Raw genomic sequence first — 13,552 nt, forward strand, 5'->3', positions numbered from 1 at the left:
GACCTCTCCTTTTCAAATTTTTTTGTAAAGGAAGACATTTTGAAAACTACTGTGCTGATTTCTGCTGCTGCCTCCCAGTTTACCAAGACAGGTTGACTGAACTGGACTTTGGTGATGAGAGATGCGAACAGAAATAAAAGGAGAAAACGTCAGGACAATTGAATAAATTTCCTTTGCACAACTCCAAACCACATGGTCACCATTAATTCAGAAAACAAAACAAGCCCCAACAGATTCAAGATTATCGTACATGTATGATGTGAAACAGGGCAAACAACACTCAAGACTGAAGTAGTATTTTGAAATTAAGCAGCCTTGAGCAGTTAGCAGGAGATAGGATGAGAATTTTATACTGTTTTAATACTAGTGGACCTGTTCTATGGTATGTGCTGATCAATAACACACTGCTTCCAAACTCCACTATCCATTCTCTTGCATTACAGAAGTTTTAAGACGTTGTCTAAAAATAAAAAGTATCAGTGTCACATACAAATAGGATTTCACCTGTAGCCATGAGAACACAGCCTTTCCAAAGTGACTCTAACCCAGTGAACATCTGTTGATTAACTTAAGAAGGGTTGTTTTTTCCTGGCTCATTAATAAAAAAAGTTGGAAATCAACAAACATTACGTTGGCTTTAGCAAGAGGAAACATTCAATGGCTCCTGTTGTAAAAGTGAGTGTAGTGCTTTTGACAGAAACCAGTGTATTCAGTCATCTGAAGATGCATGTGGCCATGGCCAATGCCCTCTTTTCTCCCCCTACCCCCAAGTCCCCCAACAAAGCAAGAAAAATTAGTTTCTTCTTCCACCCCACCCCAGATTTTCTCCCATAGTTTGACTACAGTAATCCTTAAACAGGCAGGAAGTTGATGCGTTCTCTTCAGTTGATGCCTCCAACTTCTTCATTCTTGGCTCAAGTTTTTTTCATTAATATTAGTCATCAGTTATTAAGAAAAAGATAGTTTCTAAGTGTTTGTTGTTGTTTTTTAACTGAAGTTAAATCGGATACCATAGTCTGGTTATATGTGCTGAACTGCAGCTGTCAGTTATTCCTTTTTCTTGAATTCTTGGTTGCCATAGCTGGAGCCTTTTTCTATTTCAGTTACTCCTATCAGTCTACGAACTCCAAAGGAAGCTTTAAAATATAACAGAGAAATGGGAGGCATATATTAAAACCAATTCAAGGACTTAGGAAGTTACATGTAAATGCACAAGTAGAACCAACATGAGTTAACCCAGTCCTGAAGACAGTAGTGACTACAGACCAACAGTGTGCTGTATGCAGCTGCGCATGGATCACAGGTCAGATGTCACTAAAAGAGGACAATCCAGATTTAAAAATATAATTAATGTTTCTGTGTTTATTAACAGGACAGGTATTATCAACACTGAGGCATTCCCCCCTGCCCCTAGTTGTTTTCGGGGTGGGGGAGATTATTTTTTTTTTGTTTGTTTGTTTTTTTTAGGGTTTTTTGGTTGGGGGATTTTTGTATTTTCTTCTTTTTCTTTTTTTTTTTAAATTCGCAGACAAGGTGTGCAGTAAAAGTATTTTCTCCTTCAGGCACCGTAACAATGGGCTGCAAGACTTGCTTGCTATTCATTGCTATAGATATTGCCTAAGATATAAAGGCAAGCTTGCCTGGATTAAAGCTTTTGAAATAAAAATGCTATACAATATAAAGACCACAGAGTGAGCTCCAAGTACTCTTCTGCAAGCCTCATTCATATTAATTAATACACAGAACTTATTGGAGGTAATGGATCCTGGTACATGTCACTCTGGGCTTAGGATCTTCTGTGCTTTTATTACCTGCTCCAACAAGTCCCAGGAATGCAAGGATAAGGAGAGGTGATCCACTTGCAAAAACTCCAAAGCCAAATGTGAAGAGAGGAGAGAGGAGAACTGTGGCCCAAAAAAGAAAGTTTAGGAGAGTCCATGGTCTCCTAGGAGGTTTAAACTGCTGGCCAGGAAATATGCCTTCCTGATTATACATCTCTTGCAAAGCATCCTGGGAGAAAGAGAAGATAGAAGAAAACAGGTTCATAATGTTTGCACCAAGCAATCCAAGACTAGTCAACTCCAGGACAACGTCAAGGATAGTATCTGCAGTAAATACTCATCAAGAGTACACAGTATCCATTTCCATCTGCTGTCGTTTACTTGGGCATTTCTGTTGACCACTGAGGCTACCGTATTAGCCCTTTGAAGGCAATCTTGGCCACCATCAGAAACTGAAACCGTATCAGCCTCTCCACTACCAAATATCTTCATCTCTTCTCTTAATTGCATAGGAGTTTAGAGCAGGATCAGGCCAGAGGCCAATTCAGACACTACCTGCCTCTTTGCTGGATGCTTTTTCTTCCCATTTTTACTTCCAGAAATGTCAGCATGATTTAGCAAAGCACAGCAGAAAAATGCTGTACATGCAGCCAGAAGAGGCAGGCAAAGCACAAGCTAACCCGCAGAGACGGCACTGTGCTAGCCATAACCCCAAGACTTCAACAGAGCAGTTGCATCCTGCGCTGAGCCTGCAGAGAGATGCAATCATGAAACACATCACTCAAAGGGCAGCACGCCCACAGTCTTCCCTCAGTGTGTATGAATCTTCTGCAAGGTTTCCAAGCCATTACCAAGGATGGCTCAAGTTTGGCTATTTCTTATTTTTCCCTGCTTAATCTGTTTTTCTTTTACCTTCCCTTATAAAGGGCTGAGAAATGCAAGGTGTTCCTTGCGAATAACACAGCCTTTTGAGGACATACCCTCTGTGCAGGAATAGCGCTTTAAGGATTCCAGTTACAACATATTGCTACCACCATAAGATCAATATATAAAATATCCATGTATATGAGTAATACCTCCCTGGCAACACCTCACACCAAAGTTGAACGGAGGTACAGCCAACACCAGCAAGGAACACCAAGCCCTCCATCTGCAAGGAAAGCAGAGCATTCTGCCCAAGGAATGGTGCCAAGCAGAGTGAATGGTCTGTGCTGCATCTGCTTAGCTCTGCATTTACTGTTTAACAAAGCAGGAGCCAAGCAGAGAAAGACCACCCCCGTTAACATACACCTTAATGTCTGCTCCTCCAGCCAGGCAACGTCAGAAGGAATTCTTGCATCTAAGAGCCTTTTCACAAACGAATTACATGATGGCATGTCCCTGATAGCAGAAGGTGGGATTCAAGGATCTCAATATTTTCTTTTTAAGCTCTCTAATCCCTTATTACACTAACTGACCCACAAGCTAGTTTGATACACCTGCTAATGGGAGGTGGGGGAAGAAGATGATGATAGCTACTGTTCTTTGTAAGATAACTTCTCTCCCCTTAACTGAGTTACAGCTTAGGTAATCAAACAAATTAGGTTAAAATGAACAAAACGAAACTCAGAACAATCTTCTGCCTACCTACAGACTAAGCGTAAGCTTGGAAATGCTACAGCACAGGTCATCATAGCAGAAGAAAGCCCAAGATAGTTAAAGTTTCTGTGCTCCTCTGTCTTCCCACAAAGAAAAGCAACACAAAAATCAAGATAAATAATTCAACAATCCACCAATTAGGGCTCGGCAACATTAATTACAGTTATCCCCTCCTCCCCACAGAACTTGTTGAATCTGTGGGCAAGAAATTAACCTAAGGTAAAAATTAATCTAAGGTAAAAAAAGAAAAGACAGGAGGAAAAGCTTTGAGCCATTTGAAGGCACGCTGGCCATGCACTACATCAGTCTCTGGCAGCAGATCCCAGGGACTGTCTGTACCATGTCACACACCACTGCAGAGGTATTACCAGGAGGCAGAAGGAAAGTGACAGTGTAAGAAACATGAAAGCAAAGGACAATTGCAGCTAAGAGTGGGACCGGCTGTCTCTGACAGACAGTTATCACTCTTCTTGAGTGCCTAAAAACACCCACAGGGAAAATGAAGCTTTTAGAAATGTATGACAGAGACCAAGAACTGAAGAATATAAAAAGACAGTGGACTGCTATTAGACTTCCGCAACTCAGGCATATCTCTGAATACCATTGTGCTTCCCAGCAATTTGAAACCTACTCACTAGCCAGCCCTCTGCGGCCAAGGGGCTCTTCTCTGCTGCTCCTTCCAGCAGTTTGAGGGATGGCTGCCTAATTACACATAGTACTTCCATCTCTTCTCTCTATCCAGTGGAATAGTGTGCATTACTCAGTGCCTTAATACACTACCCCTGTGAAAGTCCCAAAAGAGAGAAAAGAAAGCAAAGCTCTTTACCTTTTCCTGGTAAAGCTTATGAAGCCAGTTTGCAGCTTCCTTTTCATCTTGAGGGATATCTTCCAGAGGAAATCTCCTAGTTTAGTAGAGAGATTAAAAAAAGGAAAAAAAAAATTAAGGGAAAATCCAGGTATTTGACTTTAGACCTCTACTAGGGAGGATATTCCATTCAATGAAGGGCATAAGCTACAAGTAATACTGTCCCTGATGGCAAAGGTCTTAAATGCAGAGAACTGAGACTTAAATAACAACCGATTCTCCACCTAAAAACTCAGATTCCTAAGACAAAAGAAACCATACAAGCTCCTATCGATTTCAAAGCACATTAGTAAAACAAGCGTTTCCCATTCAAACATTGTTCTTCCTTCACTGGAACCGCCACCAGTGGATTGCCAGTGAGCTCAGACTGAGGCACCCAGAGCTGGGAAAAGACAAGCAAGTGGCAAACCCCAGGATAACTGTTTGTTACATTGTGTTAGTGAAAACCCCATTGTGGAAGGAATGGGAGGGGTGGTTAAAAATTCACTTTGTACCAACCCTAAGGAAAACATCATCTACAGCAACTGCACTTTTCTCTGCCTCTCCAGCCCTACAGATTGAGGCATGCAGTTCTGGGTGCATATGAAAATTATGCCCAGCTCCAGGTACTGACCTGACCTCATCGAGAACAGGCACCTTTTAAGAGCCTCTTTCTAGTGGTGAAGAGCCAACCATTTTCCTGCATTCTTTTATTTTCTGAGATAGGCCACTAACACACTCACAAACGTGTCATCTCCTTTCTCAGTGGCACACATCTCAGTCCTGGATCAATTCAGAAAAAAGTTGCTCAGTTTGTAGAGGGCAGGCACACGCTTTACCCTCAGCTCAAGTATATTTTGGCAACACTTGGGACTACATCAGGGGCCTCTTACAGCAGGGCAGTAAGAACAGAAGGGTGACTTCTGGGAGGGCTCTAGACACAGTGATCCCAGGTGCAACTAATTTGCTGCTGTTCAACCAGGGAATATGTTTCCACTGTATGAATTTAAAGCCTTTGAGTCTGCAGCAGCAGAGGGAAGATGTTCTAATACATTTCTAAATCCCATAAACAAATTGAACACCAGATTTTACAGATTTACTTTCATTAGCTCTAACAGGAGGAGCCGCTCAATTAATATAAATAATGCTCAATAAAAGCTCAGTAAAAGTCATTTGCTGAAAGCTCTCTCGTAAGATTGTTGCTGTATTGCTATCACCACTAGAGGGTACTCACAGCAGCAACATTTGGTAATTGAGCTGATTATTTTCTCTGGACCCAGTCAGGAGAAAGACTGGATCCTCTGCAGAGAGCTAAGCTTCTTACCTCTGCACAGGTAACTGCATACGCATATACCAAGAACAAGAGCTTATGTGCTTCCTTTCTCTGAGCTAAGCTAAGTCTGCTGGCACATTAAGGACACATTCAATTTTCAGCAAAAAGATGTAAAAATAGTTTCCTTATTCTCATAGCTTCCTTGCCAAAAGACAGAAAAAGCTTCAAGTGTAGAAAAGTATCTTGAGAATGTTGATTCTGCCCACAAACATATTTTAAATCAAAATTATCCAAACATTAGTTTCCTTAATAGGGTACAATTAGTAATTTTACCTGGCAACATCATGCTCAACAGAATTTTATGAACCCAAACTGCTTCTAACGACTATTGAAAACTACATTTCTCTTCTTTCTTCTCACTACCTCACCAATAAATAAAACCAACTTGCATCTCCATTAGCAAGCCATAAGATATTTAACTGAATGCAGCCACTCTTCAATGTAAAATTATACAGATGTATATCCATGCATGTATACCCCAGATCTAGATAGACATGCTACACACATCTGCCATCAATATGGAATTACAGGTGACAACTGCCCAACCAGCTGTTTTGCTAGCCTGTAAGTGGTCTGCTCACTTTCCTCATCAGGAGTATGTCTGGCAAGTGTAAATAGTCAAAATGAAGCCCCTTGCAAATGAATGACCCCATCTCTCTCCCCATCACCTCTGCAGCCTTCTTTCCAATTGGAAGACTAAAATGTTGTAGAAGTTGCAGTATCTGAGAACAGAACTGCAACACGTGTCCTTCCCTTCCCCATTAGGGCTGCAGCACTCTGCGTCCCCTGGGATAGCATTTCTTCCACAAAACTGTTGCTGCTATACCTCGACATAATGGATAATCAGTGTGATTCCCTACAAAGTCTTTCACCACTGGAGGCTCTGGCAAGACACACCTGCTTTCATTAGAAGGACAATGTAAAGAGCCAGTGCCATGCATCTGCAACGCACAGACCCAAGGCCAGCGGGGAAAGGTGTGGGGGGAAGTAGCAAGGCTTTTTTTTTTTTCTTTTAAAAACCAAACATCAACCTCATCACCAGAATGTAGCAATGTTTTCCAAAGTGTGGGTGAAGTCCCCAGAGAAGCAGAAGTGAACTGTCAAAAGAACTGTGGAAAGAACAAGAAGGTCGTTTGTCAGGTCCAAACATAAAAGGGAAAAGGAAGAAATTCAACAGAAAAGGGTTGTTAGTTTTTATGATCACAAGGAAACCTTTATAGCAGAAGGCAACAAGAAGAAAAGAAGAAAGCGAAAGCATGTGTGCATGTGCATGCATGTGTGTACATGCTGCATGGAGTTAGGTGTTAGCAGTTGCTCTTTCAGGCAACGAGTAATGAGAAATGTGAGGAATGTCCCACCTCATTCATACGATCTCTGAATTTCAGCATTATTTAACTTTTAATCTGCTAATCAATGCATGTGAGAGAAGGAGAGAAACTGGCACAGTAAGGAGCTTTACACTATTTACTACAAGAGACTATTGAAGTTGGACGGGCTATTTATACTATGCATATGTTCGCAAGGGACTGGGAAGGGGGCAGAACAGTTGCTTTTCTGTTCCCAGCAGAGAAGGGAAAAAAAGACAGCCAAGTGTCCTCACTACACAGAGGCAAACCCTGGAATAATAGCATGGTCACACCCAGGTTTAAAAAGTCTGTCCACTGCTCTCTGACCTGCTGGGTGATATCTTGGGATCTCACACGAAAGCGAACTGAAGCAGGGGGGAAACAGGGAGGCTCTTTGTGGCCTGCAGAGAAACCTGAAGGACAAGGAAAAGGGGACTACAGGAAAGGACATTTCCCTGTAAAATCTGAATATGTTTCAACATGCCAAAGCATGCACCTTAGGGCTCACCTCCATCATTACATGCTCACCTTACACACATATCTGCTTCATATTTCTTTCCATAAAGAATTCCTAATAAAGATGGGTTCTTGTTTCCTCTGAAATTTAGTGTTACATCATACACTGCTGAAACTGTTGCAAAAAAGAAAATACGGCTGTTATAGTAGCAATTCTAGCAACCATTGCCAGCATCCTTGCATTAGACAGCAACGGTCTTGTGCAAGCCTGGCATTAATGACGTCAGGTAGCAGAGTCCTTCACTACTCTGCATTTACATATTGTATTTATCTGTATCAGCCACCTGACATTCCCATCTACACAGCATGTGTGTTATCAAAACACAAGATGACTTGATGAACTAAGCAACAATGACATACACGAAAGGTTTATTATTTTTTAAGAATGTTATCTGAGAGTTATGTGGCAATTTACAAATTAACGGTTGACATGCTGAATACTTACTGCCAACTCACTGATTGTAACGGACATAATGAATAACAGAGTATACTACACTGTGCTAGACAGAGTATACTAAACAACACACTACAATTAATGCAAAGAACAAGTAACAGCTTGCCAGTACCTGTTCCCCTGAGACACTGGACAGCAGTGGTGAAACCTTTGGTTCTGGGCAACAGGTGGTATTTCAGTTTAGGCAACCCCTTGGATTCAGCTACCTCCATACTGATACGATGCTTGGTCTCTGTAAAACGAGTTCCTTCACAGTACAGGAGAAACTAGTACAATGAGACAAAAGGCAAAAACAAGGACATCTTGAGATCAAAAGAAACCAAGAAGAATACTGAAAATTTGTGTAAGAGAAACATATACCCATGCATGTGCACACACTTCAACTGTCTCATTTGACCATCAAGTATTAGGCATAAGCATCACCTCACAACTCATTTACAATTACATTTGATTTTAACAACACTGGTACCAAATTTAAGGCAACAAAAAGTCTAAATTGTTATACCTGAAATATTTACTTTAAAAAACAAAAATCCCTGAAGGCTTTGGCTGGCTGTTGATGGACTAATCTACAAATCAGAAAAAGCAATCCAAATATCAGTACATGACCACTTTAGGAAAAAACAATTAATCACTAGGTACCTCATTTAAAATTTATACTGTACATCCAGAATTACTCATCTGAAGACAGACTTGTTTGTCTGAAAGCTATTCTGTTTGGGTTTTTTGGTTTGGGTTTTGGGTTTTTTTTGCATTTGTATCAGTCGCATTCATAAAAAATGGTGCCTTTCCCTAAAACCTTTACCTTGTTCAACTTGTAAGGCACCAATCTGACTGTGGTATCCTGAGTAACTATTGAAGACTTAAATCCTCCCATACTGACTTCAAGCAGCACAAAACATCGATCTCTCCTTCTCCAGCCTCTATATTGCCTCTGCTCTAGTTTAGAGAGAGGCCAGAAGCAATGCAAAGCCAAAAGCAGACAAACAAAGCCCTTCTGAGGGTCCTAGGGTGAATTTCTGTTTATCCCTGGCCTTTTTGAAAGGTGGACGTAATTCCCATTGCACCAGCAATGGAAACATTGCTGCATTTGAACACACAAACCTCTGCATCCCAGGCAAGCAATGGAGGTGGAGAATAGCAGACTGCTACTACTCTCTCACAGCAGTATCAAGCAACGCTGTAACATTGCAATTCAAAAGAAAGGCTTGTCCAACGCATCGCTATACGTCTATTTGTCAGCACTGTAGTTGCTTGACTTTTTCTCTGTAGCATATCCACATACTGTGCACCACAAAAAGTTAAATGAATATTAAAACCACAAAGCCATAGACATAAGAGTTAGACCTGCCAGAGCGCAGTAAGAGAACAGGAACTGGTCCTCCAATCTTCATTTGGCCCTTGAGGGCACGCTCATTATGAAAACCTGACCAACCACCACCAAGTGGTGAGGGCAGCACAAGGTACAGAGTGTAACACCGCAATCTCAACCCCAGTCTGCAATGCAAGCTCTTTCCTCAATACCAAATTCTCACCCTCTTCTACTCCACGGTGCAGTGATCCTTCTGGACCAAGTATGCGAGCGAGGTACAGACTGTGCCGCAGTGCACATGTGAGAAAGACCTCACGAAGGAAGGTTGCGCAGACAGCCCTAATTGCAGCATTTAGAATGCACGAAAATTAGGAAATTGATTTACTCAAGTCAATTTTAATCATTATTTAAATTACCAAGCAGGAAGTCTTGATTTAAATAATCAATGCTAACTACGTTTTGCATTTATATTTTCTAGTTGTTTTCCCTAGAGACTAGTCCTTGGTTCTCAATCGTGGAATCATTAAAATGTATAGATTTGCAACTAAAGTACAGTCTTGAGATTTTTTAATTGGTAGGGTTTTTTTCTTTTTTTGCAACACTAATCAGGAGGATATATTAAATGTAGTTCATATCCATATATTCAAGCAATTAAGTAGTTTAAAATACATTCTCCAGATTCTTATTTTTTTCTATCTTTGTAATGATAGAAAATCGTGAATGACACATTCACAATGTACTAGTTAAGGCTTACTATTTCACTATGCATTTTAACTGGATAATATTGAAAAATCACTTAAAATGCACAAAAAGCCTCTTAAAATGTTTTATGAGCCAAATAACTGTACATTACATGCACTGCTGTAAAAGCAAACCAGTAAATTTATCAAAACGTTTGCATTCAAAGCTAGAAGGTGGTTAATAGGTTGATTATACCACTGTGTTGCTGCAGTAAAATCTAACAACAATGCACACAATGAAACATAGAAGTCTCACCCTTGACTTCAAATAGTGTCAAAATAAAAAAGAAAAGCATAACTGAAAAGCAGATGTAAGCTTGCCTTATGTTCTCATATAGACTTTTTGGGAAACCTGTAATTTCACAGATACATACTAACAAGACACATAGTAACATATACATATACTAACATACACACAGATACATACTAGCATACTAAGAAGCACTTCCTATCAAAATTCATGGTCTGTGCATCCCTCCCTCACCCCCCCAATTACTCACTTCTCCAGAAAAGACTTTTTTGTTTATGTGTCTTTTTAGCCTACCTCGGAAAATGTAGCTTAAGGTTATATAGATTTAGTAGTCAAATATGGGCTGTTGTTAATTTTGTCTGAACTTATTTTTACCTTTAAAAAAAAAAAAAAAAAGTATTACACAAGCCCGATTTATAAATGATCGTCAAGGTTCTAATCATCTCTGCAAGCTTCTGAACCATTTCCTAAATGACCTCCCTTACCAACAGGCAAACGGAGCAACACTTTACCAGCATATCCCAAAAGGCCTCCTGAAACAGAGCACAGGTTTTCCTTGACAACACTTGAAGAAAGTAGTGAGCAGACCTTCTCCTGATACCTAAAGCTACAGTACCACATGAGTACCTCCGTCACCATTTCACTTCTAGCTGTCAATACTAGAGGAGGAACTCAACACTTACCCACATATATTCAGGATAATCAGCCAAACGTTTTAATCCTTCAATAACCGTATCTCTGTCTTCTTCCCATTTCCTTTTGCAGAAAACAATCTCGAGGAAGTACCACGTCCAGCCAATTAGGGGCACATATAGTAGCTCTCTCTTAGCAAGAACTTTGGAACTCTTGGAGATAAACAAAAACAACAATTCAAAAATGTCATTTGCTGATTTGTACAATGACATCAAAGACATTAAAGTTAAGATGATGAAGAGTTGATGGAGTTATATCTGGAAACTCAAATGCAAAGAAACTGTATGTGCATGGTTTTTAAATAGACCTATCATCCTCCACATGAAGGGAAAACTCACAGCCCCACATACCCCTAGCACTCCGAAGCGCTCTGTCATAGTCCAGCCGCACAAGAAGTCGATTTCAAAGTTGTGGTTCAAGATGATGATGACGTGTTCTTTCCCAAAGGTGTTCACCGTGGCCTCGTCTGAGAACAAGGTGCACTCTGTGCCTGACCACCATTCCAACAGCATTACCAACTCTAACAAACATGAAGAAGACAAGAGAGAGGAGTTAGGGATGCCGCTTACAGAAAGCATTTAGCATTTCATTTCCAGCCCTGTTCAGTGCCTAGTGTCTTCTAACTCCCAGCAACACTGTCACCTTTTCAGTCCAACCCAGTAGAGATGAAATGAAAGCTTGAATGGGTATAGACCAAATCACAGCACCATCCTTAAGCAGTATTTAGGGCACTAGATACATGCATTATGGATAATTTAGCAAGTTTTTAACAGTGACAAGTTTGGTCATTATATTATGAATGTGAAATTTCATGATCACTGGGAAAAAAACCCAAAACTTTGTGCCTGAAAACAGACAGTTGAGCCGTTGATTGCTCCACTAAATGAGTACAGTTTCTCCCAGGTGGAATACAAATTATGCATAGATGCAGCCTAATGCTTTTACTCAACATGAAACAAGCTTTATGGAGGTAAACAGACCAATAAAGGGCTTTTAAAGGGATACAGTGCCATAGATCTTCTGCAATAGATTTTAATATTAGAACACAGGACTCTAATCATTCTGTATTATGGTCATCAACAGAGTCAGAAGCGCCAGAAAATCGAGCTAATTTATCAAAATACCCGGGCAAAGACAGGAATGGTAAATTGTGTCTGTCTTTCACTGCAAATGAAAGAATGAGCCCTTTCTGCCCTCTGTCTTCTCCAGCTTCTCAATATCCCAGCATCTCTCTTACTCCACCCTGAACATTTCCTTCATTACCCACTCTTCTTATTTTCCACCTCTCCTTTTTTCTTCTTAAAAACCCCTGTCCACTTAATTCAGCATGCACTGAATGTAGTTGCTATGGTTAGCCTATTTCTCTCATTTCAGTACAACGAGGCAGATGGAAGACATTGCTTGTATCATGGGACAACTATAAAAAAGTATGAGAATAGTTCATTCTCCCATTAGGAAGATTTGCTTCCATGCAAACTGTAGTCATTGGTATTTTCTCATTTCAATGTGAAATGGATGCAATCAAAATTTTGTTGCACAAATACGGCAGTTGAAATGTCCAACTCTTCCCACATTACTACAACAAACTTGCAGGGTCAAAACTGGAAGGCACCCCCTTGGTCCTCTACATCAGCCAGTTCTGCCATGCAGTATTTCAACTTTCCATTGGGAGGCCCTAGTTTTCCAAAATGGGGCAGCGTCTTCCTGCACGAGGGCTTCTGATCAGTGGGATCATGACAGAGTAATCTGTTCAAACTGCTAAATAAGAGTGGCTCCAATTCTGCACCACATCAGAGAGAAGGCAAACACAGTATTTAGGTGAATGATAGGGAAAACCAATCCTGGTCTGCTGAAGATGCGTAGCTTCTCTAACACTGTTTTTTCACTTGTATTCCCTGTGTGACCGCTATCCACCAGGTTATTCCCCTATATCGTTTTCAAGACTCACTCATTTGGAGGTATGACAAAGTTACGCAACTTGCTGATCAAGAAAGCATGACCCTGGTCAACTGGAAATACAGCAGAGAAAAGACAGAATAATAGTTTATACCAACTAGAGGTTTCTGTCATTACTTTCCAGCTTTGTCTCCTTTGCAAATGATGTGATCACTTACCTTTCTTGCTCTGGTTAACCTGGCTCAGCAAAAGGGGAAAGAGGACAGCAAGAGTGTCCCCAGTTGAGAGCTATGCTCTTCCAAGCAGGTGGGCAGGAGAATGGAGTAGTGGTACCAAACACAGTGTGGTACTCTGAGTGATTTTCCTTTTCCATTGCTCTCTGTGTACTAAGGAGGAACATCTCCAGTACTTGCTACAGCTGCTGCATTTTCTTATCAAAAATAAAATAAAATGGGTGTGTTTCTTCTTCAAAATCAGAAAAAAATTCTGCAGAGGCAGGTATGGGTAATTTTCTGCAAAGTGTTTCTTGTACCATTCACTCTAAAATAGCGGACGAAGCTTTGCTGAGAGATTTCCCAGAGTTCACACTGAAAGAGGAGGGTTGATGAGCTAGAGAATTAATACAAGGAAACAGATTGGCCTTTACAAGTGTACTGATAAATGATGCAATTATAACCAGGAGTGGGCTCATTTCCTTTTTTTTTTTTTTTTTTTTTTTTTTTTGGGGGGGGGTTTCCCCTTTTTTGTTT

At 40.6% G+C, this 13,552-nt stretch overlaps 1 protein-coding gene across 1 annotated transcript in view; it reads right to left on the reverse strand.

The window, feature by feature from the left end:
• Positions 1 to 258: 258 nt before the first annotated feature.
• AGPAT3 (1-acylglycerol-3-phosphate O-acyltransferase 3) overlaps positions 259 to 13,552 on the reverse strand; it is a 50,459-nt gene continuing 37,165 nt past the window's right edge. The window contains exons 3-9 of the mRNA XM_010580243.1: positions 11,258 to 11,427; positions 10,898 to 11,059; positions 8,025 to 8,178; positions 7,471 to 7,573; positions 4,246 to 4,321; positions 1,812 to 2,010; positions 259 to 1,136 (exon numbers count right to left, since the gene is read on the reverse strand). Coding sequence (XP_010578545.1) covers positions 1,048 to 1,136; positions 1,812 to 2,010; positions 4,246 to 4,321; positions 7,471 to 7,573; positions 8,025 to 8,178; positions 10,898 to 11,059; positions 11,258 to 11,427 — 953 coding nt within the window. The 3' untranslated portion in view covers positions 259 to 1,047. The remainder of the gene's footprint in view (positions 1,137 to 1,811; positions 2,011 to 4,245; positions 4,322 to 7,470; positions 7,574 to 8,024; positions 8,179 to 10,897; positions 11,060 to 11,257; positions 11,428 to 13,552) is intronic.

This window comes from Haliaeetus leucocephalus, unplaced genomic scaffold (genome assembly GCF_000737465.1).
Source record: "Haliaeetus leucocephalus isolate CR32 unplaced genomic scaffold, Haliaeetus_leucocephalus-4.0 Scaffold702, whole genome shotgun sequence".
Lineage (NCBI taxonomy): Eukaryota > Metazoa > Chordata > Aves > Accipitriformes > Accipitridae > Haliaeetus > Haliaeetus leucocephalus.